Source organism: Mobula hypostoma, chromosome 8, assembly GCF_963921235.1.
Source record: "Mobula hypostoma chromosome 8, sMobHyp1.1, whole genome shotgun sequence".
NCBI classification, from domain to species: Eukaryota; Metazoa; Chordata; class Chondrichthyes; order Myliobatiformes; family Myliobatidae; genus Mobula; species Mobula hypostoma.
In genome coordinates, this window is record NC_086104.1 from 143,802,434 (window position 1) to 143,829,534 (window position 27,101).

General features: G+C 44.5%; 1 protein-coding gene across 5 annotated transcripts in view; it reads left to right on the forward strand.

Moving 5' to 3' along the window:
- The window catches only part of LOC134351022 (netrin receptor UNC5D-like), a 924,405-nt gene that overhangs the window by 583,073 nt on the left and 314,231 nt on the right, over window positions 1-27,101 (forward strand). For all 5 annotated transcript variants that reach the window (XM_063056996.1, XM_063057001.1, XM_063056997.1 and 2 more), the window contains exon 3: window positions 24,995-25,138. In XM_063056996.1, the coding sequence (XP_062913066.1) occupies window positions 24,995-25,138 (144 nt within the window). The remainder of the gene's footprint in view (window positions 1-24,994; window positions 25,139-27,101) is intronic.

Consider the following 27,101-nt stretch of genomic DNA (forward strand, 5'->3'; position numbering starts at 1 on the left):
GCCCTCTAGCTCTCGTTTCCCCAACCATCAAAATGAGCATGACAAAACAAAAGTTGTGGGAGAGAAAGTAAAGAGGGAGGGGTACAGAAGTAGGTGGGTGCATGAGAGACAGCAATACAATTTTCATTCACAATCATTGCCCTGACCAGATCTATAGGCAGATATGATGGAGCTAATGGTGTTGCTGAAAAAGTCTATTGAATGTTTCCAGTTGATTGAAGATTGTAGAGCCTCAAAAGACTCTGCATTGGGCTGTAAGAGAGAAAAAGGAGTCAAACGACAGAGAGAAAAAAAGAAGCCGAGCTTAAAGGAATTGGCAGGTTGCAAGGTTCTGAATAACCAGGAGGATCAAAGTGACAGAATGGGAAGTTTGTGTGATAAGGCAGACTCACATTTCTAAACACTGTTTCATGTAGCATCTCTGTATTGTGATACGGAAAATGCAGCAGACAAGTTGTGCACAGTAAGCTCACACAACTTTCAAAGTTATAACCAGATTAATTATTTTCCCAAATTTTGATTTTGGGCTAAACATTGGTCATGGCACTCAGGGTATAGTTTCTCTTTGAAACGTACTGAATATTGAGAAGTCTGGAAAGAGTGGACATGAGAGGATGTTTTCAATAACGGGAGAGTCTAGGATCAAAGTTCAAAGTACATTTATTATCAAAGTATGTAAAAATTGTACAGCCTTGTGATTCATCTTCTTTCAGGCAGCCACAGAACAAAGAACCCCAAAAGACTCAATTTTTTAAACATACCATACAACACCCAATTCGCAGAGGGGGAAATAAACAAATCATGCAAGCAATAAAAGCATGCAAATAGCATTCAGAACTGAAGTCCTCAATGTCACAATCAAGGACACAATCTCACAATAGAATGCCCCTTTATTAAAGATAAAGAGGAATTTCTTTAGCCAGAAGGTGGTAAATCTGTTCAACTCATTGGCACAGACGGCTGTCAAGGCCAAGTCATTAGGGATATTTAAAGCAGAAGTTGATAGGTTTTTAATTAGTAAAGGCGTCATAGGGAAGGTAGGAGAATCAAAGTTCAAAGTAAAATTCATTATCAGAGTGCATACATGTCACCACATACAACCCTGAGATTCTATTTCCTGTGGGCATACTTAGCAAATCTATAGAACAGTAACTGTAAATAGGATCAATAAATAACAAACTGTGCAAAAGTAAATATAAATAAATAGCAATAAATAATGAGAGCATGAAATAACAAGATAAAGAGTCCTTAAAGTGAGACCATCTGTTGCAGGGACACCAAAAACAAAATGAGTGTAGTTATCCCCTTTTTGTTCAAGAGCCTGATGGTTGAGAGGGAAAATAAATCAGCCACGATCGAATAATAGAGCAGACTCAATGGGCCAAATGGTCTAATTCTGCTCCTATGTCTTATGGTCTCAATAGTTTGGTGGGGTTTTAACGTCCAATGAAGAGGATGGATGGATGTTGAAGACTTTGGCTTAGCAGATCATCTGGCAGTGCTGCACTGCCTCAGTTCTGTGCTGGAGAGGTAGAACAGTGGATTGGGACAAGCTCAGAAAGGAAGGCACTGACCACTATGTCACAGCTTTTTGTGGAGGTATAGTTAGCTAATACTGTATAGGATCAAGTTGAGATCTTAAAGGGAGCGTTACTGGAGAAATATGAATCAGTGTGAACGCAGTATAACTTCCTGAAGAGCAAATAAGGTGATATTTTCTCTCTCTCAACAGAAGAGACCATTTGGTCTCATAAGCCTGCTACTCCATTCAACAAGGTCACGGCTGACTAGAATTTAGTCCCACCTGCATGGCGGCAGTGTTAATAAAGAAGACAGAACATAGAACAGAACAACACAGGAACAGATCCTTTGGCTCACAATGTTGTGCTGAACTAATTAAACTAGTAATAAAATGCCTAATGAAACAAATCCATTCTACCTCCACAATGTCCATATCCCTCCATTCTCTGCACATTCATGTGCCTATCCCAGAGCCTCACCAGCACCTCTTTCATATTTGCCTCCAACGAATATAGCCTTGACCAGATGTAATAAAACTGAAAGATAGAAAAGGAAAGAGACGTACAAACAATGTTGGAAAAGTTTAGTACAAGATTGCAGTAGCTGATTGTCTGGAAATTCAAAAGGCAGCACCACTGAAACAGCCAGGACATAAATCAATTGGAAGGGGGTACTGGAGCCTTAGGTCTCACTCCACCAGGTTCTAGAGCATTTATTACCCTTCAAGTTCAAAGTACATTTATTGTCAAAGTGTGTATGCAGTATACAGCCCTGAGGTTCATCTTCCTACAGACAGCCTTGAAACAAAGGAAACCATGGAAACGTTTAAAAAAAAGCATCAAACCTTCCATTGCGCAAAAAAAAACAAATCATGCAAAAATCAAGAAAAAAAATTTGAGCGAGAAACAGAATCGAAAACACCAAATCACAAGGACATTGAAAGGGTCCAGGCATATTCAGTTCAGTTCAATCCAATGCTGCGTCTCTCGCTGTCTGCAGGTCGGAGCACTAGTTCGTCTCCATCAAAATCGCAGAAACCAGCGAGGAAAAGAAACGAGCGTCCAGAAACCGGAAATGAACCATAACGTGAACTACAGAGTCCAATCCACAAACCGCTTCGATGATCCTTGCCCAAGACTCATGGACACCAGCAGCATCAAGCGTGCTCCTGAACCAACATAGATAACTTCACTCACCTCAACTCTGAATGAATTCCCCAGCCTATGGATTCACTTCCAAATCAGCCTGTGGATTCCACAACTCATGTTTGCAATAATATTTATTTATCTAATTTTTATTTGCACAGATTGCCCTGTTTTGCACATTGGTTGTTTGTCAGTCTTTGGGTGCATTTCTCATTGATTTTACCGTATTTCTCTCTTCTGCTGTGCATGCCTGTAAGAAAATTAATCTCAAGGTAGCATACAGTATCATGACATATATGTACTTTGATAATAAATTTCCCTACTTACTTACATTCCCTCAAGAGTCAGCTTAGAGATTTACCTTCAAATCCCTGGTGTGAGATTTGAACTGGCAACCATGCGATTGAAAGACTGATCTACTCATTCTTTCACTGAATGAAATTATAGTCTTGCCTGCTCCCCGCTTCAGGGAAGGAAAGAGGATTGGCTGCTGTCTGCACACACCAAAAGCTTTGTGATGAATGCCGTCTCAGTATAGTGGGATGTATGTGTTGTGTTGGTGATGGTTTATTGTTATCACATGTACCAAAGATACAGTGAAAAGTTTGCCTTGCATTCTGTTCATACAGTTCAATCTTTACACAGTGCATTGAGCTAGAATAAGATAAAACAATAACAATGCAGAATAAAAAATACGTTATACTTTATCATCGCCAAACAATTGATACTAGAGCGTACAATCATCACAGCAATATTTGATTCTGCGCTTCGCGCTCCCTGGAGTACAAATCGATAGTAAATATTAAAAATTTAAATTATAAATCATAAATAGAAAATAGAAAAGGGAAAGTAAGGTAGTGCAAAAAAACCGAGAGGCAGGTCCGGATATTTGGAGGGTATGGCCCAGATCCGGGTCAGGATCCGTTCAGCAGTCTTATCACAGTTGGAAAGAAGCTCTTCCCAAATCTGGCCGTACGAGTCTTCAAGCTCCTGAGCCGTCTCCCGGAGGGAAGAGGGACGAAAATTGTGTTGGCTGGGTGGGTCGTGTCCTTGATTATCCTGGCAGCATTGCTCCGACAGCATGCGGTGTAAAGTGAGTCCAAGGATGGAAGATTGGTTTGTGTGATGTACTGGGCTGTGTTCACGATCTTCTGCAGCTTCTTCCGGTCTTGGACAGGACAACTTCCATACCAGGTTGTGATGCACCCTAGAGGAATGCTTTAATAAAAATGCAGAGCCGTTGATCAATAAAGTAAAAGATCATAATAAGGTAGATTTTAAGGCCAAGCATCCTTTTTATCGTACAAGAGGTCCAATAACAGGGGGATGGAAGCTATCCTAGCGACGGTTGGTACATGCTTTCAGGCTTTTCTGCTCCAAAGGAAGAGGAGAGAAGAGAGAATATCTGGGGTGGATGGGCTCTTTGATTTTGCAAGCTCCTTTCTGAGGCAACGAGAAGTACAGGTAGAGTCCATGGAGTGAGGGCCAGTTTCCATGATGTGCTGAGCTGTATCGACAATTCTCTGAATCTTTCTTGCGGTCACATTCAGAGCAGTTGCCATACCAAGCCATTATGAATCCAGACGGAATGCCTTCTGAGGTGCATCGATAAAAATTGGTAAGAGTCGAAGGAGTCTTGCCAAGCATCTTTAGCCTCCTGAGGAAGCTGAGACATTGGTGAGCTTTCTTGGGCTATGACGTCAACGTGTCTGGGCCAGGACAGACTAGTGGTGATTTTCAGACCCAGTAACTTGAAGGTCTCAATTCTCTGAATCTCGGCACAGTAAATGTGCACTGCCACCCCCCCCCCCAACCCTCATTTTCATATTTCGCGTAGGGAAGCATCAAAGAATCATGAGACCACTTAGAGGTTTTGTTTTGTCCTCAGGTGAAAATGGGGAGAGCAGAGTTTTATCCCAAGGGATATTCATTACCTCCTGTCCAATTCATGTTAGCAGCCAAAGCTGTCCAAAAAAATAATTTTAACAAGGACACTATCCTATCAATAATGCAGAGGATTAAAAATTAACTGATGGAAAGATTTTTGTCAAGGTTTATGCAAAAGATTCCTCTCTCAAGACAAGAAAATTAGATATTATGTTCTGTTGCCTCAGGTAGCACATTAATTATATTAATCTATTTCTGCATAATCAGTTTCTATTCATTACTTGAATATTATACAATCATTTGTCTGCAATAACTGCCATGTATCTTACTTCCGTGGCCTGAATACAGCCTCTTGATAGGCACAGTAAGTCAATTTGATAGCTTATCTATTCCCAGAAAACACACAAGAGTGGAGATTAAAACCCAGACTCCTGTAACCCAGGATCCAATCAGCTACACAGACCAAAAGAGAAGCTGTTTCATAGCATGCCAGCTTCAGGACAGGCTGCTGTAGGTCAGGGGCAGGGAACAGGCCAATTCCAGGGTTGGTATGAGGTTGACCAGGATGCTGCCTGGATTAGAGGGCAGGTGCTATAACAAGAGGTTGGACAAACTTGGCTTGTTTTCTCTGGAGCAGCAGAGGCTGAGGGGAGATTTGATAGAGGTTTGTAAGATTGAGAGGCATAGGTAAAGTAAACATACAGAATCTTTAATTCCCAGGGTGGAAATGTCTAATACCAGATCTCATGTGTTTAAGGTGAGAGGGAGTAAGTTCAAAGGGGATGTGAAAGGCAAGCTTTTTACACAGAAAGGTGCCTGAAATGCATTGGTAGTGGCAGATACATTGGGGATTTTAAGATATGTTTAGGTAAGCACATAAATGTGAGGGAAATGGTAGGATATGAATATTGTGTAAGCAGTAAGGGTTAGTTTAATTGGAAATCTGATGACAAATTTAATTGGTTCACCACAACATTGTGGGCCAAAGGGCCTGTTCCTCAGCTGTACTGTTCTATTGCATTGACAGGTTGAGCAGAAAACTCAATGACTGGGTTCAGGTGTCTTGGTGACCAATATATCCCAGCATCACAGTATCTCTTTGGTGTGAACATCTTAAAGCCCAAGGAACAATACTGAATCAGAAGTAGATGTATTATTGCTGACTTATACAATGTGTCGGGCACGTGACCAAGTGGTTAAGGCGTTCGTCTAGTGATCTGAAGGTCGCTAGTTCGAGCCTCAGCTGTGGCGGCGTGTTTGTGTCCTTGAGCAAGGCACTTAACCACACATTGCTCTAGTGTCTGTGTGAGGAGTGACGCCCCACACTGACTTCCAATCTGCGCCTTGTAAGGCATGAAAATGCCCGACGCAGGCCTCTCATGGTCTGAGTCGACGTTCCCTCCCTATACAATGTGCAGTTTGTTGTCTTGTGACAGCAGTACGGTGCAAAGGCATAACATTTCTATAAATTACAAACAAAATTAAATGGTGCACAAGGAATGGAATAACGAGATGGTGTTCATGGTTTCATGGACCGTTCAGAAATCTGATGTCAGCGGGGAAAACACTGTTCCTGAATCAATAAGTATGGGTCTTCAGGCTCCTGTACCTCCTCACTGCTGGGAGTAATGAGAAGAGGGCATGTCCCAGATGGTGAGGGTCTTCCTGATCCCCTCAATGGTGGGAAGGATTTTGTCCCTGGTGGAAATGGCTGAATTGGACTCAGAGTTGGGGATCTTATTGAGTCAGGTAATCAAAATAGATTATAATTATAGTATATCTGAAGATTAGCGTAAGTAAGTGGAATTTTACCTGCCCCACTTATACAGATGTACTCTGAGTGTTTAGATGATTCAACATGACTCTCCTGAAGAAATGAGCTTTCTTCCTTTTCATTCTGTAAAGCTGTCCTGCAACCCCTGTTACCATGGGTGATTTTTGGGATCATGGAACTTGTTTCACCTGAAGAATGACACTTCCACCAGTACGTTTGCACCATCACTATCTAGTCAGAACTTTGGCCAGTGTGCAGTCTAACTCAGAATCTACCCACCACCACCCCCACCCCCACAGCCTGACAGCCTGAAGGAGAAGAGTGCTCTGACTGGAGGGTGCACGCAGGGAGCTGAATCCAATCTCAGTCAAAGAGGCTCACAGTGCCAAAGGCCCAGGTTCAATCCAGACCTTGATGCTGCTGTGTGGAGTTTGCCCATTCTCCCTGTGACCATGTGGGTTTCTTTCATATTTTTCCTTCGCATATCCAGCAGGCTGCTAGGATAACTGGCCACTGTCAATTGCCCCAAGGGTGTAGTTGAGTAGTCAAGTTTCTGAAGAGATGTTGAGAATACGGGGAGAAAGAAAGCAAAGGGGATTAATATAAAATTAAAGTAGTAAGTGTTCAATAGTTGGTGGGCCAGAATCTTGTTTCCAGCCTGTGTCTCTCCATGACAACAACAGGCTGCCCATATCAAGTTTCCCTTCACTCCTTGAAGTTGCTTTGAAAACTTGGATGTTCTTTGAAGAACATAACCTAGAGTTTGAATGCTGGGAGGCAGGATTAAGTCAAGCTAAGCTAAGCTGAAACTAGGCTTTATCTTAACATAGACTTCCTCGCCCACCATTGTCACAATGGGCCAAGTGGACTCCTTCCGTGCTGTCAGTTTTCTGACTGATTTGCACTGAGTGGCCACTTTATTGGGTACACTTGCACACCTGCTCGTTAATGCAAATATCTAAGCAGCCAATTGTACAGCAGCAGCTCAGTGCACAAAAGCATGCAGACATGGTCAAGAGGCTCAGTTGTTGTTCAGAATGGAGAAGAAATGTGATCTAGGTATCTTTAAGCATGCAGTGGTAGTTGGCTCCAGACAGGGAGGTTTGAGTTTCTCAAAAACTCCTGATCTCCTGGGAATTTCACACACACCAGTCCCTGGAGTTTACAGAGAATGGTGTGATAAACAAAATTTTAAAAATCCAGTCAGCGGCGTTCTCTGGGCGAAAACATCTTACTGTTGAGCGAGGTCAGAGCCAGACTGGTTCCAGCTGACAGAAAGGCGACGGTAACTCAAATAACCACATGTTACAATAAAGGTGTGCAGAAGGGCATCTCTAAACATGCAACACATCGAACCTTGAAGTGGAAGGGTGCCAGCAGCAGAAGACCACAGACATGCACACAGTAGCCACTTCAATAGATACAGGAGGTACCTAATAAAGTGGCCACGGAGTGCCATAATTGAACATTTAATTTCTGCATGTGATACCTTCCTGTGCTCAATATGTCATTCAGATTTTGGTTAATTAATTGGATAGGAAGAGCTTCCAACTTTGAGATTTTTGACAAGCTTCCATGTGAACTTTAGTCTCCGCAATCAGTGAACCTAAAGCAAAATAATGACAGAACTCTTCCTAAGCTTCTCCTATTTAATGTCATTTAATTTTGTTGGGAAGGTTAGCACATCATTCTAATAAACACAAAATATTCTGCAGATCAGAATCACAAACAATCGATGGGCATGCAAGAGAGAATAGATTATAGGGATAAGAATGATACATTTGTTCTGAGAGTCAGCATATACTCAAAGGGGTCAAGGCCCCCAAAACCGTGGGGGGAAAAAAATTAAAAAGCTGATAAAATATCTGCAGTTCCTGGATGTGAAAATTATCTGTATGGCCATATCTGTGGAGTGGATCTTGAAAATGAAATTCACTTCACATTTTCAAAGTTGCTGGTGAACGCAGCAGGCCAGGCAACATCTCTAGGAAGAGGTACGGTCGACGTTTCAGGCCGAGACCCTTCGTCAGGACGAACTGAAGAAAGAGCTAGTCAGAGATTTAAAAGTGGGAGGGGGAGGGGGAGATCCAAAATGATAGGAGCTTTAAAAATGGTGAAAATAAAGCATTGGGGGCCAGGGAACTTAAAATCATCGAAAAGTTTAAGAGCGCGAGAAGTGTCACGAACATAGGTAGGAAGGGATTGAACAAGGGGGGATAAAACTGTGTCGAGGTATGCAGAAACGAGTTCGGTGGGGCAGGAGCAAGCTGGGACAATAGGTCTGCCAGGACAGGCAGGTTTGTGGATCTTGGGTAGGAGGTAGAAACGGGAAGTGCGGGGTTTGGGAACTATAAGGTTGGTAGCAGTGGATGGGAGATCCCCTGAGCGGATAAAGTCGGTGGTGGTGTGGGAGACCTATCATTTTGGATCTCCCCTTCCGCCTCCCACTTTTAAATCTCTTACTAGCTCTTTCTTCAGTTAGTCCTGACGAAGGGTCTCGGCCTGAAACGTCGACTGTACCTCTTCCTAGAGATGCTGCCTGGCCTGCTGCGTTCACCAGCAACTTTGATGTGTGTTGCTTGAATTTCCAGCATCTGCAGAATTCCTCGTGTTCACTTCACATTTTGTTATCTGTCATTTTATCCTTGTCAGAACATCCTATCTAACTTACTTAGAATGGAAGGGGTTCTTTTGCCCAGTTTCTATGAACTATTAGATGCAATGTTGGCTGAGAGGTTGGAAGATGATAATGGGTGCCCTGTCGGTGTCATTTTTACTTCCCAAAATGAGTGTTCTTTTTAAATCCGTTTAATGAAGTTTACAGGAAGCACAAAATAAAATTTCATTTTCTATACAAACAATATTTCTGCAGAGCAGGGTTTTATCGTGGCCAGCAGCTAATTCATAATTCAATCCTGGAACGATAGATTCAGCAGTTGTAAATTCCTCAGTCCTCAAGAAAGATCACTGAGCAAGTCCCAGTGTCAGCTACTGCAGTAGACTCAGTCAGACCAGAATCATCCCACTGGACACACACACACACACTTACAAAGTTCCCATTAGACGGGGCTGGAGAGGGTTAAATACACACGTAAACACTTTAGTGACTGCAGGGAGAGACAAAATCTGATTTACGCAGGGTTGATTGATTCAAATCCAAACTTAAAATGGAAAAGATATTCGGCAGTGGGCTGGTTATGTTACTATTAATCCAGGATTATTAACTACTGCTGTTTTCTGAAGGGCGATTAGGGGTTGGCTATAAGAAAATGAGAAAATAGGAGCAGGAGTAGGCCACTCGGTCCCTCAAGCCTTTCTTGCTATTCAATATGACCACGACTGATCTGCCTTAAACCTCAGTTTCATTTTCTGCCCCTCATAACAATCAATAAGCTGATATTTCAAAAAATTCATTACTTCCTCTTCAAATACTGCTACAGCCCTTAAGGAAGCAGAATTTCAGAGTAGCACTATTGTCTGCGAGGAAAAAAATTCCTTTCAGAAAGCAATGGCAGAAATTTTAAATGACCACCAACTTTCTTTGCATTAACTAGGGCAGCAGAGAGGCACAGCTGGCAGAGCCACTGCCTCATAGCTGCAGTGACCCATCAAGTTCAATTCCAACCTCCGATGCTCACGTGGAGTTTGCCCATCCTTCATATCACTGGATCCGCGTTCTTCCCACATTCCGAAGGTGTGTGAGTTAGTGGTTTAATTGGACATTATAAATTGTACCAAAGATGAGTGGCAGAAACTGGGGGCGGAATGCAGGAAGAAGCAGTTACAGAAAACTTTAGTGAGGGAATCGGAATTCCCTGACAGTGAGCATAGGCTCAATGGGCGAATGGCCTTGTCGTAAAGAAATTTCGGAACTTCACATCCTGGAAATTAATTTCTAAACATCTAAAAACAGGAATCCATGTCCAGTTGGGTAATTTAAGTTCAGTTTATGAACTCAGGCCATAAAGCACAGGAATTGGATGTTATATAGAGGTTAACTAAGATGTTGGTGCAGCCAAACTTAAAAGTATTCTGTCCAGTTCTGGTCACCTACCTTCTGGTGCTTGCCTACAGTGCTCATATGGGCGACATCTTTGGGATAGATCATGAAACCTTCTTTTTTTCACTTCTTTTATGTCTTTATGTTTGCTTCTGGTCTTGAATGTGAACCTGGAACTGCTGGAGTCTGTGTATTGCCGTTTGCATATTGTTTAGTTGCTTCAGTGCTGTGCGGCCACCAAGAGGATTCTGGGAGGCAGAGGCAGCGTGTGCGAACCTCATAGTGGGCAGGCTACAGGGTGGGGCGCAAGCAGATCTTTGGCTCCATTTTGCCAATTAAAGTGATGAAGAAGATTGAAACATAGAAGCGAATGCAAAGTGTGAGTGCTGGCTGCTTACCTTTCGATCGGTTGCTCTGTACTGGAGAGGGGAGAGCCTGCCACTGTGAACAGTGTTGTCCAGGCTTTTTCTGCGTTTTGGATTTGGACTTTGAACTATAGACTCTTTTTTTCAGTCTCATAGTTTTTATATTTTGTGCATTTTTTTGCTCAATCTTTTTTTTTTGCGAGGAGGGGGTTTTGGTGATCAATGTGCCTGATCCATTTTGCTCATTCTTCGTGCAGGAGGAGGGATTTAGGTGTTGATGATTGTGCAGTCTTCCTTTCCTTTATTAGTTTCATGGATTCCTGGAGAATTGAAGAATTTCAGAGTTATATTGTGATAGAAATAGTTAAAACTAGTGTATGATGGAATACTTGACCATTCTGGAACAGCTGGGCTTAAGAGTTCTGATGTGTGTTGAAAAATAACCTTGGATGATAAACACAGTACCAGGAACTCCAATAAATAAGCTACTAGGCCCTGGAACCAGGAGGAAGGGGTGCCTCTGGGGGAAAATTAGGAGTCCTGATAACAGGAGCCATGAAGAACTGTTAGACTTGCGCTGAGAGATAATTGACATGTCTTTTAAACGATTGATCATGCACTGACGGTGGGATGCCAAACAAAGTATTGTGAAGTTGTTTGTCTTGCTGTATAAATATGAGCTCTTCACAACCTAAAATCAGAGTTCTGGTGGTGGTGGAGACTGCTGCAGACTCTCCATGATATCATGTTAATAAACTCTTAAGACGAAACTCGAAGTCACTCTGGTGTTCTTAGTTAGTGTTTCCACGACATGTGTACTCTGAAATTCTTGAACCTTCGAACCATTGAAAGATCTCAATAAGCTTGAACGGGTGCAGAGAAAGTTTACGGAATGTTTCTGGAACTTCAGGACATGAAATCAATGGTCTTCCGCAACCAATGAACTCAATTTCAAGGTCTCTTCATCTCACGTTCTCAATACTTATTGCTTATTTATTTATTATTATTATTTCTTTCTTTTTGTATTTGCACATTTTGTTGTCTTCTGCACTCTGGTTGAGCCCACAAGTTGAGTGATCTTTCATTGATTCTGTTACAGTTATTATTGTATAGATTTATTAAGTATGCCCACAAGAAAATGAATCTGAGGGTTATCTGGTGACATATATGTACTTTTAGATTAGATCAAGAGGACATGCAGTCCTCTTTTATTGTCACTTAGTAATGCATGCATTAAGAAATGATACAATGTTCCTCCATGATGATATCACAGAAACACAAGACAAACCGACTGAAAAACTGACAAAAACCACAAAATTATAACATATAGTTAAAACAATGCAAAGCAATACCGTAATTTGATGAAGAACAGACCATGGGCATGGTAAAAAAAAAAGTCTCAAAGTCTCTCGGAAGCCCCATCATCTCATGCAGACGGTAGAAGAAAGAAAAAAAACTCTTCCTGCCATGAACCTCCAGCGCCGCAAACTTGCTGATGCAGCATCCTGGAAGCACCCGACCGCAGCCGACTCTTGAGTCCGTCCGAAAACTTCGAGCCTCCAACTAGCCCTCCAACACCGAGCACCGAGCACCATCTCTTGCTGAGCACTTCGACCCCGGCCCCAGCAACGGGCAATAGGCAAAGCCGAGGATTTGGGGCCTTCCCCGCTGATGATTCTCAATCGCACAGTAGCAGCGGCAGCGAAGTGGGCATTTCAGAAGTTTCTCCAGGTGTTCCTCCGTGCTTCTCATGTCTGTCTCCATCAAACCAGGATTGTGCACGGCCCCTAGTTAGCACATACAATATCATTCGGAGCGGCCGCGCGCGCTGCGTCGCGCCGCCATCTTCTTCTCCCCCTTACTTTGATAGTAAATTTACTTTCAACTTTGAACTTTAAGTTAATGGATAGATCAAATAAAGCATTGAAGATCAATCTAACACTTCCCTCTCACAAAAGCCTCACTTTTTTCTTCCAACAACATACATCAAAGTTGCTGGTGAATGCAGCAGGCCAAGCAGCATCTATAGGAAGAGGTACAGTCGACGTTTCAGGCCGAGACCCTTCATCAGGACTAACTGAAGGAAGAGTGAGTAAGAGATTTGAAAGCTGGAGGGGGAGGGGGAGATGCAAAATGATAGGAGAAGACAGGAGGGGGAGGGATAGAGCCAAGAGCTGGACAGGTGATAGGCAAAAGGGATACGAGAGGATCATGGGACAGGAGGTCCGGGAAGAAAGACAAGGAGGAGGGGGTACCCAGAGGATGGGCAAGAGGTATATTCAGAGGGACAGAGGGAGAAAAAGGAGAGTGAGAGAAAGAATGTGTGCATAAAAATGAGTAACAGATGGGGTACGAGGGGGAGGTGGGGCCTTAGCGGAAGTTAGAGAAGTCAATGTTCATGCCATCAGGTTGGAGGCTACCCAGACGGAATATAAGGTGTTGTTCCTCCAACCTGAGTGTGGCTTCATCTTTACAGTAGAGGAGGCCGTGGATAGACATGTCAGAATGGGAATGGGATGTGGAATTAAAATGTGTGGCCACTGGGAGATCCTGCTTTCTCTGGCGGACAGAGCGTAGATGTTCAGCAAAGCGGTCTCCCAGTCTGCGTCGGGTCTCACCAATATATAAAAGGCCACATCGGGAGCACCGGACGCAGTATATCACCCCAGTCGACTCACAGGTGAAGTGATGCCTCACCTGGAAGGACTGTTTGGGGCCCTGAATGGTGGTAAGGGAGGAAGTGTAAGGGCATGTGTAGCACTTGTTCCGCTTACACGGATAAGTGCCAGGAGGGAGATCAGTGGGGAGGGATGGGGGGGACGAATGGACAAGGGAGTTGTGTAGGGAGCAATCCCTGCGGAATGCAGAGGGGGGGGGGAGGGAAAGATGTGCTTAGTGGTGGGATCCCGTTGGAGGTGGCGGAAGTTACGGAGAATAATATGTTGGACCCGGAGGCTGGTGGGGTGGTAGGTGAGGACCAGGGGAACCCTATTCCTAGTGGGGTGGTGGGAGGATGGAGTGAGAGCAGATGTACGTGAAATGGGGAAATGCGTTTCTTCCATCCATGTGCCTATCTAAGAGTCTCTTAAATGCCCATAGTGTATCTACCTCGACCACCATCCCCCTGGCAGTGCTAGTACCCACTGCATTAAAAAAAAACAGCCTGACATCCCCTCTAAATGTTCCTCAATCACCTTGAAAGTATGCCCTTTTGTCTTAGCCATTGGGTTAGAAGTTATGCCCATGGAGCACAAAAGAATGAGAGGACATCTTTTAGAGGTATACAAACTTATGAGGGCATAGATAGGGTGAATGTCTGCAGGCTTTTTCTCATCAGAAACTAGAACCACAAGTCACAGGTTAAAGGTGAAATGTGAAACAATTAAGGGGAATCTGAAGGAGGGTTTCTTCACTCTGAGTGTGTAAGTGTGGAACGAGCGGCCAGCGGAAGTTGAAGAGGTGGGTTGCTTGTAACATTTAGGGGAAATTCAGTTAGGGCTATATTCCAAGTGCAGGTAGATGAGACTAGGCAAAAAACTGGGCTGGGATGTACTAGATGGACCAAAAGGCCTATTTCTATTTCTATAACTCTAGAACTGAAAAATGGTATCAATAATGAAAAATCCAGACTGTAATGGAAACTCTCTTCCTTCAGTAACATTCCTTAAGAGGGCAAAATTGTTCCTTGGTCTATCCGATATATGTCCTCATACTCACCAGTGTTTTCATATTGCCCTGATATCGTCCAGCTAACTACTCAATTCAGGGGTACGTTGTGTAGGAATTAGTAACATAACCACTCTCTACCAGCAGGAGCTTGCTATTTAGTCTGCTGTGCCTGTTTTGGCAGTCAATAGACCAAAGCTGATCTGTAACATTTACCTGCTCCCGCCCCATGTTCCCAAAATTTCTGTGTTGAATATACATGGTAACTGAGCGTCAACAGCCCCACTGCGTGGAGAACACCAAATATTTACCAACCTCTGGGTGATAGAACATCTAAACCCTTGATGTGAGACCTTGATGCCTTGTTCTGAATACCCAACCTGGTCTCACCATGGGTTCCCAAGTAAATCCAATACTCTTGTAGTAAAATCCTCTCTCCATAAAGGCCAGCCAGCCATTTGCCTTTCTAATTGCTTGCTCTACCTCCTTGATATCAGTCTCTCCAATCTGCTTAAAAATAAATACGAAATGCCAGAGGAACTCAGCAGGTCAGGCAGCATCTATAAACAGTCGACATTTTGGGCTGAGACCCTTCTTCGGGACTGGAAAGGGAGGGGGAAGGTGACAGAATAAAAACGGTAGGGGGAGGGGAAGAAGGATAACTAGAAGGTGATTGGTGAAGCCAGGTAGGTAGGAAAGGTAAAGGCTGGAGCCAAAGGAATCTGATAGGAGAGGAGAGCGGACCATACGATACGTGGCTGTGGTAGTGATTTTGGATGAATACGTTGTCGAAGTGACTGAGGACAACAGAGATCACAGGGTCTCATTAAACTCCCATCGAAGAGAAGAGTCAAACTTCTTCAGGATAGGCATCCCTTGAAGAAGCTTTGCAGTAGCACAGCAAAGTATGATAAATTCTGCAAATACTGGAAATCCAAGGCAACACGCACGACCTGCTGGAGGAACTCAGCAGGTCAGGCAGCATCTGTAGAAAGGAATAAACAGTCGACATTTTGGTCCAAGACAATTCTTCTGGACTGGAATGGAATGGGGAAGACATCGGAGTAAAATGGTGGGTGGAGGGGGAGGAGGGTAGCTAGAAGGTGATAGAAGAAGCTAAGTGGGTAGGAAAAGTAAAGGGGTGCCTTTCTGGTCAAAGATCTTTCAGGGATTTATTAGAGGAGTGTTGGGCATATGTCAAAGAGAATAAGCTGCAGGCATACAGAGGAATAAGGAGAGAAGGACTGGAACAAATAGAATTGCTCTCCTAGGAGCTGGCAAGGGCCTAACTGGAAGAATGCTCTCCTCCTGTGCTGATGTGGGATAAGATTCATATTAAAATTTGTTACTCTGTTAAGCACTGTACTCCACTCACTGACTAACCTGCTGTGTATCAACTGTCCAACATTTTCCACTTCTGAGTCAGAAAGTAATCCATGTTATCCTGACTAAAGCTTGTCCCTTCCTCAACATTAATAAACAGGTCACCTGGTCATTCTTAACCATTTTGAGAGGCAAGATGGAGATATATCTCTACCAAAGGAGGTGTAAAATGCTCTTTCCCTCCGTTAGCCTGCAGGTCACTCTTGGGCAAGGAGTAGCACCTGCTTAGCCCCACAATCAGGATCACACGAAGCCATGGGAGCATGGGATGGTCATATGAGCAACTGGTACCTATCACAAGTCCTGGTTATGTGACCACAGACGCCAGGCAGACAACCTCTAAAGAGTATTGTCAGTGGCTGGGGTCACCCATCTTGTGAAGACACTGCCCAGAAGGCAATGGCAAGCCACTTGTGTAGAAAAATTTGCCAAGACCAATCATGGTCATGGAAAGACCATGATCGTCCACATCATACGACATGGCAGATAATGAACGAACCTGGTCGTTGTCCCCTGACCTGCTTGCTGCCATTAGTTTTGTGTGTGCGCATTGGTCACTTAGCAACCTGCTTTGTTACAGGAGCTATGTATTGTGTGGTATAAAATTAATTTTAAAGCACTTCTCACAAGAGTTGTCAGAAGTCCTTCACACATGAGGAAAATATGAATCAATAATCAGAATGCTCTTAAATCTCTTGGATGAGTGCAGCCCTAACAGAGCAGAAAGCTCCATGCCAGTAAGGACTAGGCATCCTGCTTGATTGGCACCATAACCACAAATTTAAGCATGAATTTGTGCATCCTGGCTCCAGAGTATTCCACCGACAAAATGCACTGCATCAACTCATCTAGCTTGCCTTGACAGAACCTTGGAAACTTGGAAAACCAGCAGTATGTGCTTGGTTTCAGCTGGTCCCTTTCCCCCTGCACACCATCCTGACTCGGAAACAGATCAGTGTTCCTTCACTGGCACTGGTTGTCACAGAGGTGACAACGCCAACCAAAGAATGAACAAAAATTGCAATGATTTATTCTTTTCTTTCTGGCATCTCTGGACATTGCCACAATACTCGTCCTTGCTGGAAAAGTTTGCTATCTCCAGCAGTGGCTTGGAAGGCGTGAGCCTTTGGGGTGCAGCCCTGTGGACGACTGATTCCTCGCCAATGGCGCCGACTGAGGCGTTGTGGCAGATTGAAACTTCGGACACCTCAGCACTCTATCCCTCTCCCCATCTCTCCACCTCCCCCTCTTCCCCTCTCCCCACATCCCCCCTCCCCTTCCCCCTCTCCCCTTACCCACCCCTCTGCCTCTTCCCCTCCCCCTCCCTTCTCCACCCACCCCCCCTCCCCTTCCCTCACCCATCTACCCTCACCCTTCCCTCTCTCCTCTCCCATCTCCTCCTCTTCCCCTCTCCCCACTTCCCCCTCTCTCCCCCCCTCCCCACCCCCCTTCCCTTCACCCCATTCCTCCCTCTCCTTCCTCCTCCCCACTCCCCTTCCCCCACTCGCCCTTACCCACCCCTCTGCCTCTTCCCCTCCCCCTCCCTTCTCCACCCACCCCCCTCCCCTCTCCCCTTCCTTCTCCCATCTACCCTCACCCTTCCCCCTCCCCTCACCCCCTCTTCCCCTCTCCCATCTCCCATCTACCCTCACCCTTCCCCCTCCCCTCACCCCCCTTCCCCCTCCCCTTCCTTCTTCCATCTACCCTCACCCTTCCCCCTCCCCTCACCCCCTCTTCCCCTCTCCCCTTCCTTCTCCCATCTACCCTCACCCTTCCCCCCTCACACCCTCTTCCCCTCTCCCTACTTCCCCCTCTCTCCTCCCCCCTCCCCTCTCCCCTCCCCTCTTCTCCCCTCCTCTCTCCCGTCTCCCCTCCCCCATTTCTACCCTCCCCTCACCTCTCACCCCTCACCCGTCACCCCTCCCCCCTCCCCTCTCCCCTCTCGCCTTGCCTGGCTGGTGGTGAGAGGGGCCCTCCCACTCAGATCTCTTCACCGTGCGCTACCCACGGAATGACTGTAGCAGGGACAAGTGGGTCATCACCTCTTTGAGGACTGTAGGCTTGTGAAGAGGATGTGAAGAAAGATGTAAGGGCTTACGTCACTGTTTGTGCTGAGCAGCTGCGAGACAGGAGACTCTCTGATCTACGGTCAGTTCCCGGTGACGCGCACAGAGACGACATCACGTGCTGCTGGAAGATCAGCAACCCAGTGAAGGACAGCCCTTTGGTCGGCCCGAAACTTGGAAGTCTGCCAGCACACCATGTTGTCTGTAGAGGAATGCTACCAACTGGCAAATTCCAGGCTGCAGGAGTGTGTGCTGACGGACACACTGAAGGTTGGTGCAGTCACCACTAGGGTTCTTCTACTACTGGACAGTGAAGAACTGAGGGTAAGTACTTTCTTACTACCCATTACATCGCTGGGATTGAGGGCAGCAATGAAGGTCCTCCATCTCTGTCTGTCCATACAGTTGCACAAAAATAAGGAAGTATACTTCATTGCTGTTTCCATAACAATTTTTTCTGACCAGTCAGGGTTGTTAGCCCTGAGATGAACCTCCGGACCTGGAGGACTGGTGGACCACTCTTAGTCTGGCCTCTACCCTTTGACCTGGTTGGCATGGGTGACCCTCCCATGTGCCAAAGCACAAGGCCCTGACTCCAGCCAACATAGCTCTCCGGGGCATTGAAGCACACAAGCCACCAAACCTACAACAAGGCAGTGAACCTCTTGAAAGTCCAAGGGTGAGGAAGACCCTTGATTGTTGTAGTAGTGTACCACTCCAGACGACCACGAGTATCAGCAGTGCTATGAGTTTTAAGAAATGTAAAAGAATACAACTTAATGCATTGTCTGCAAATGTAAGAATGAAAAGGCATTGCACAGTTTATTCTTATAAATATACTTTATTATAAATAAATTGTATTTTGATATAGAAAAGTATTTTCTTTCTTTTGTTCCTGTTTGATTCTGCTTTGCAGTTGTGGCATAAAGTTAAAGTTACTGGAGTTGTGGCATTGTGGGAATTTGATTGCCAACGGCTTGTTGGAACACCTTCCCTTGAAAAGACTACAGATGTTGAGTTAATAAGCTCATTCTCAGCCTCCCAAAGCCAACTGGGGATTCAGTAATACTGGAAACATGTCCATTCAGAGAAAGAAGAAAACAGAATTTTTTTTTAATGTTTCTTTTGTATTACAAAACTACATTACTTCTTCTATACTGCTACTAATCTGTGTGTGATTGGAACCTGTAATTTACACTTTGATAATGTGTCTTTGGGCCGACTGAGCTTTTGCCGTCTGCGAGGGAATTCGGCGTGGTTGAGAATAGAGTGTGCAGTCTAATGGCAGAGTGCAAACCTATGATCAGCTCCATTTCTTGTCCAATCACCAAGTAGAGCATCGACAGTGGAAGGCACGTGGATATCCAGCGCTGTCTGCCTGCGTTTAACCTGTTCCCCTCTCCCTCCTGCTCGCAGCTACCAGAGGAAGGTGCAGGAGTCTTGGGTCTTGGGCAAGGTTCAATTGGCGCAGTCTGTGGATCGGACTCGCTTTTAGAGGACTCTGCAGTTCACGTCATATGTGTTTCTGGTTTCTGGTCAATCCTTTTCTAATTGCTTTCTGGCACGATTTTGATTGAGGCAGGGTGGATCTGCGGCCTGGGGTCAACGAGCGACACAGTCTTAAATTGAACTGCACTAAACTAAAATGAACATTCCTGGATTGTTTCAAGGACCCTGTGCTTTGATGGTTAACATTCTGTGTGCTTTTCTCTCATTTTTTACCATTTGTGTGTTGGGCGTTCGATGTTTTCTTTGAACAGGTTCCACGATGTTTCTTTGTTTCGTGGCTGTCTGTGAGAAGACGAATCTCAGGCTGCATATTGCATACATATTTGGGTAATAAATGTACTTTCAATCTTTTAATCTATTTTGCTGGTGTGGAGTGTTTTTCCTGTAACTTAAGATGTTACAGTTAGGGAAATAAGGTTAATGCTTCCTTTTAAAAGGCAGCTGAGGTTTCGACAGTTAAACGCAGTGTTAGGGAGTTACGGAGAGAAAAGGAAATAGTGATGGTGGTGGACGGTGATCCTCCACAATTCCATTCACTGTAAGTTCTCAATGACCACCTACTGGAATGTATCTCCCTATGGCCATCAGCTGTGGGAAGGACAATATCCATGTTCACATGGCAGTTATCTTTTGTCAAAACCAAAGATGACACAAGATCTGGAACATGAATTTGTATTTGTATTGTTTTTTTAATATTGAAACATGAACCGTGATAGAGTGAAAAGCTTGTCTTGCATAATGTTCATATAGATCAAACAAATCAGCGTTTCCCAACCCTTTTTATGCCATAGGTAACTGAGAGATCCACGGACCCCAGGTTGGAAACCCTTGCAATCAGGCTTAGATAACATACACGTGGAAAGAATGTTTCCTATAGTGGGGGAGTCTCGGACTAGAGGCCACAGCCAAAGAATGGAAGGATATCCTTTTAGAACAGAAATCAGGAGATATTTCTTTAGCCAGAGGGTAAGGTAGTGAATCTGTGGAATTCACAGAGAGCTGTGTAGGCCAAGTTATTGGATATATTTGAAGTGGAAGTTGATCGGTTCTTGATTAGTAAGGGCGTGAAAGGTTATGGGTTTGAGACGGATAATAAATCGGACATGGTGGAATGGTGGAGCAGACTCAAAGGGCCAAATGCTTTAAAAAAGTCTTACTGCCTTTTTTATGCAGTGCATTGAGGCAGAACAAGGTAAAACAATTACAGTGCGGAATAAATTTTAACAACCACAGAGCAAGCGTTGTGCAGGTTAACAGTAGACTGCACGGTAAATTGTGAGGTCAAGGGTCTATCTCATTGGAGGAGGTCCACCCAAGCATCTGATAACAGTGGGATCAAAGCTTTTTTGAACATAATGACATGTGCTGTCGTGCTTTTGTGTTTTCTGCCCGACGGGAGAGGGGAGCAGAGAGAATGTAAGGGTGGGGGTGGGGTCTTTGATTATTTTGGCTGCTTCAGTGAGGCAGCAAAACGTAAAGACAGAATCCACGGAGGGGAGGCTGGTTTCTGCGATGCGCTGGGCGGCGTCCACGGCAGTCTGCAGTTTCTTGCAAACACATGCGGATCTGGATGTGGTTGCGGAGTCCATCTTGAACACATATAGCCTGCACAAGAGACAGATTATAAATGCAGAGACACTGGCTCCCTTATTCCCTTGTTCGATGCATAGCTGACAACCATCAGCAGGTTAATAATTTGGGACAATTGCACCGATCCCCCACCTCCCAAAATAATCCACTGCTTTGCGTTTTTTTGCAGGAGTGAACATAGGTGGAATTTCATTCAGAGCTCACGACATTGTGTAAATTCTTCTCTGCATAATTGATGATTATGTTTTGACAAATTGTATTTTTGCAGTAATTATGTAGCAGATGTTCCTTTGCAACTACATCCTGAGGAAGATATGGAGGCCATTGACAGGAACGCTAATTGTAATTTTATGCTAAGAGGCTGAAGCGGTATTTAACTTTCATGTTAAATTATCCCAGTTACTATGAATAACTGGACAATAAGAAGAGTTATACTAAGCAGGAGTGCCAATTAGGACACTGCAGTGAAATGGTCTGTTTCCTTTTGACTTAATAACTGGTGTTAGCTGGGTCTACATCAAGCTCTATTTCTTGGTGACAGGTGGAAGTTTATCTTCCTTTCTTCCGCTAACTGTGCATCGCAACAGCTCTTAGGAGACCAAGTCCTCCTTCTAAAATTGAGTTGGGTTGTCTTCAATGAAACCCGATAGCAGGGAGTGCAATATGTAACGGGATCTTAGTTGTATGTTTAGTGAAAGTGATGGAGGACATTTTCTGACTTGTACTCTCATCTTCATGTGATTGATTTAGAACCATAGTCACAGAGTGCTGCAGGCCCTTTGGCCCATCTAGTCTGTGCCAAGCTATTCTACCTCATCCCATTGACCTGCACCTGGACCATAGCCGTCCATACCTTACCTATCCATGTACTTATCCAAACTTCTCTTAAATGTTAAAAGTGAATCCGCATCCTCCACTTCTGCTGGCGGTTCATTCCACACTCGCACCACCCACAGGCTCTGCTTAAATATTTCACCTTTCACCCTTACCCTATGAACTCAAGTTGTGGTCTCGCCCAACCTCAGTGGAAAAAGCCTGCCTGCAATTTGCCCTATCAATACCCCTCATTAGACTTGACTTGTTTATCAGAAATGGAATTAGAATTGGTTTATTATTGTCACACGTCCTGAGATTCGGTGAAAAGCTCGTCTCACATACGGTTCATACAGATCAATTCATTACACAGTACATTGAGGTAGAACAAGGTAAGTAATAACAGAGTTCAAATAATGTACAATAGCTACAAAAAAAAACTTCATTGCAGGTGCAAAATCATAACAAGGTAGATTATGAGGTCAAGAGTCCATCTTATCATACTAGGGAACCATTCAATAGTCTCACAGCAGTGGAGTAGAAGCTATTATTGAGCCTGGTGGTATGTGCTTTCAGGCTTTTGAATCTTCTGCCGGATGGGAGAGGAGAGAAAAGAGAAAAATCCAGGGTTGGTAGTGTCTTTGATTATGCTGGCTGTTTTACTGAGGCAGCGAAGTCTACTGAGGGGACGTTGTTCCTGTGATGTGCTGAGCTGTGTCCACAACTCTCTGCAGTTTCTCGCGCCCTTGGGAAGAGCAGTTGCCATACCGATGCAGATACAATGCTTCCTTTGATACCATACGTGCCAATTTCTTTTTATCCTCCTGAGGAATTAGAGCCATTGGTGAGCTTTCTCAGATGTTGCATCCACGTATTGGACCAGGACAGACCATTTGTTACGTTCTCTCCTAGGAAATTGAAGCTGTCAACCTTCTCAACCTCAACCTTGTTATAGACAGGAAAATGTACACCGCCCCCCTTCTTCAACATGTGCTGATACTTCATGTGGTGCTCCGGGTACCTTTGATCAGCGAGCAATGGCCAGCTCTTTTGCTCTGCTGGCATTGAGGGAAAGTCTGTTTTTCATTATCTCTCCAGATCCAAAACCCACAAGCACTGCTGTTTTTGTCTGTGTTGTCAGGCTTACGTGTGACCGAGAGTTATAGAGACGTACAGCGGAGAAGAGGGCCCTATGGCCCATTGAGTCCACAGCAACCCACACACATAAAATGATGGAGGGACTCGGCAGGTCAGGCAGCATCTATGGAAGGGAACAAAACGGTCGGTGTTTTGGGCCGAGATGCTTCACCAGGACTGGAAAGAAAGGGAGAAGACAGAATAGGAAGGTGGTGGGGAGGGAAAGGCAGGCAAGCTCTCAGGCAAAGGATGAGGGGGGAATTCCACCTTTTTAATCTCCTCACGTTTTCATCAACTGGAACCTCCCCAGATTCTACCACGGGGGCAGGGAGGGGGTGTAATTTACTGTGGCCAAGTAACCTGCTGGTTCTCTCCATAACCGCAAGGGTTTTAAATGGGTTTTTCCTGTTTCCTCCCGCACTCCAAAGGTGTAGGGATTACTAAGGTTTAGTAAGTCGTGAGCATGTTGCCACCAGCAGCACGGCGACACTTGCAGGCTGGCCCCAGCGTATCTTCGGACTGTGGAGGTTGTTAACGCAAATGACTGCTTTCAATGTGCGTATGACAAATGACTCTAATCTGCTCCAATTCGCATGTCTTTGGGACGTGGGAGGGAACTGGGGCACCAGAAGGAAACCCACACTATCATGGGGGGAATATGTGCAAATTCCACACAGATAGCACCTAGGGTCAGGATTGGGTCTCTGCGGTTGTGAGGCAGTGGCTTCACTGTCTGTGCCTCTGTGCACCCGGATGGATGTGCGATAATTTCCTACGTCCTGAAACTCACCAAAGCGCTTTCACACTCTCTCATACCTAAAACAGGGGGGAATTTAGTGCAAAGATGCTCACGCCCAGAACAAGCATACTTTAACAATTCCAAGTTGAGTGGGTCTCCCTCTCCACCTTCCTGTGGAAGTTAAACACAAATCAATTGCCACTGGATGAATTCAATGACTCCACCTCCATCCACATCGCTCTGGGACACACCTCTACTTCCTCAGGAGGATAGAGGAGTTTGGTGTGTTCCCTTTGACGTCCACCAATTATTAACAGTGCACCATAGAAAGCATTCTATCCGCATGCATAATGGTTTGGTAGGGCAACTGAACTACCCATGACTGCTTGAAACTGTGGAGTTTTGGAGAGTAGTCCAAAAAGACATGACTCTTTGAAAAAAGAATTTCCTCTTACTTCCAACTTAAGGGGCTACCCCCCATTCTGAAACTCTGCCCCAAATTCTAGGTACCACCACTGGGGGGAAACATCCATAAGACTAGGAGATACAGGAGCAGAATTAGGTCATCTGGCCAATTGATTCTGCTCTGTCGTTCAACACAGCAGGTCAGGCAGCATCTATGCAGATAAATATACAGTCGACATTTCAGGCTGAGAACTGTCTTCAGGACTGAAAGGGAAGGGGGAAAGCACCAGAGTAAAAAGGTGGGGGGGGGGAAGGAGGATAACCAGAAGGTGATAGGTGAAGCCAGGTGGGCAGGAAAAGTAAATGGCTGAAGAGTAGGAAATCTGAGAGGAGAGGAGAGTGGACCACAGGAGAACGTGAAGGAGGGGGCAACACAGGGAGGTGATAAAAGGTAGGAGGGCAAAGTGGGGAAGAGGGGAAGGGTAGTGAAGTTTTTTATATTGTAAGGAGAAATAATTATTCATGCCATCAGGTTGGAGGCTACCTTGATGGAATATGAGATGTTGCTCTTCCACCCTGAAGTGGCCTCATCATGGCACAAATCCTGTTTCTTTTTTATTTTGTGGTGGATGGAATGAAGAGCTTGACGAGATTTACTGTTTTGCATCAGTATCAAAATTTCGGAAAATGTTCGCACCTAATTGCTTGTGATGGAAGTCATTTACCCTTCTTAACATTACTTGCTGTACCTGCACGTCGACCCCTTGCTGCTTCATACACTTTTGACCCCCCAGATCCCTCTTGTACAGCAACATTTTGATGTCTCATTGAATTTCAACAATAATAGAAACGGGTCAAAAATGGTGAAAGCACACCTCTTCCTACTCCCCACTCGGCCCTCGCTGAACACGTCGAGAACTAAATGGCATTGCCCAAGAAACTGGAACACGAGTTCTCCTCCAATTAACCCTGTGCTTTTTCTCTTCCCTCAAAGGGCTGGATGTTCGGGAGGTCCTGATCAACATATCACGCCAGCAAGTGGAGGATTTCCATGGCCCGGAAGATTACTGGTGCCTCTGCGTGGCCTGGAGTGAGCTGGGGACGACAAAAAGTAGAAAGGCGACTGTCCGGATAGCATGTAAGCCATACTGAACAGATTCCACAGTTCAGAACTCATTCTTGGTCTCTGAAGCTCATGTTCTCAATATTTATTTATTTATGTATGTATGTACGTATGTATGTATGTATGTATGCCTTATTATTTTCTTTTTATTGTATGTGCACAATGTGTTGTCTTTTGCATATTGGCCGTTTGCCCATCTTTGTGTGCAGTTTATCATTGTTTCTATTGTGTCTCTTTGTATGTACAAGAAAATGAATCTCAGGGTACTATATGGTGACATATGTGTGCTTTGACAATAAATTTACTTTAAACTTTGAACTTTAGGAGGCAGGAGCTGCTAATCAACGGTAGTTTCGGTGCAGCATCACACACGCACACACACATGCAGGGGTGAATTAACTATCCTGTCGTACCCTCCTTCCAGGTTTCAGCTGCTGTAGGGTAGGTAGTCAATCAAACAGATTTTCCCTGAATAATTCCTAGCCAGGTCACTGTGTGAATTACAGTGCGGGAACAACCTGCAAGAGAAGCATACTGAAGCTCTCGGCTATGGCCTCTAAATAATGCATGGATCTTTTTCTTTTGCACTTTCTGGATCTTGTAATGACTTGTGTTTCACTGTGAACACTTCCAAGAGATAAATAACACCCTCAACAATGTGGAAGATTTCTGTCTGTATCTGGCTTAGCATAATAAAAAGATTCTTTCCCTTTACATAGCTGTTTGAAATCACGGGTATAAAATTAACCTGTGGAGGACGGTTGCCGGATGAAACCTGGTTAAGTCTGATTCGATGCTTATTTGTAAACTAAAATTAAAATTGTCTAAATTCTAAACCAGGGATGCTGAGGTACCAGACCAATTTCAAGAAAGATTGAGACATCCTCAACAGTCCATTGAAAAACAAAATCTCTGTTGGAAAAGAGTTCCATCCATAGTTTGGTAAAGAGATTAAGGATGGAATTAGATTCCAAGTAGATGCTTATAACATTGCCCAGAAGAGTTGAAGACCTGAGGACTGGACGAGCCTAGGTGACTGGTTTAGCATGACAAAAGAGGGGATTACCAGCATGAAACAGAATTTGAGAATAAGCAAGGGAAACATATGAAGCAAAAGCTTGCAAGAAATTCTTTCAACTGGATCAAAAGGGACACAAGTTAACGTGGGGGTTTCGAAGGCAGAATGGGAGAGATTAAAGATAAAGTTTGCCTTTTATTTGGCACGTGTGCATACAGTGAAATGTGTCATTTGTGTCAACGACCATCACAGTCCAAATATACTCGGGGCAGCTGGCAAGAATCACCATGCTTCCAGCGCCAACATACAATGCCCACAGCTTACAGCATTGCATGCCCTGACGCGTATGTCTTAGGAAAGTGGGAGGGAACTGGAGTACACAAAGGAAACCTGAGATGGTAAATATATTTAGTGTCAGACTTCGAAGCTTATGTGCTCTGAAAACAGCAAGGAGTTACAGAAATGATATAGGAAAGGTACTGGAGAGGTTTATTGCTCTAAGACCACCTGGACTTGGTGGTCTCACCCCAACGAAATGGGTGCATAGCCATGATTTTCCAGATGGCCTTGATTCTGAACCAACCCCAGAAAATTCTCTGAGCCATAAACAGAGCCACAGTCACGTGGTGGTTGTCACATTGATTTACAGTGCTGGCCATCACTGATTGCAGCTCAATTCTTGCCGCTGCCTACAGAGAGTTTTGTATGTTCTCTGCTCCAGTGACCGTGTGGGTTTCCTCTGGGTGCTCTGGTTTCCTCCTACAATCCAAAGATGTACGGTTTGGGTAAAGTGAGTTTTGGATGTGCTGCATTAGCGCTGGAAGCTTTGCAATACTTGTGGCCTGCCCAAAATATCCTTGATTAGATGAAAACGACACATTTCACTGTATGTTTCAATGTACATGTGACAAACAAAGCTAGTCTTTAACAAAAGAAAATCTGCAGCTGCTGAAAATTCAA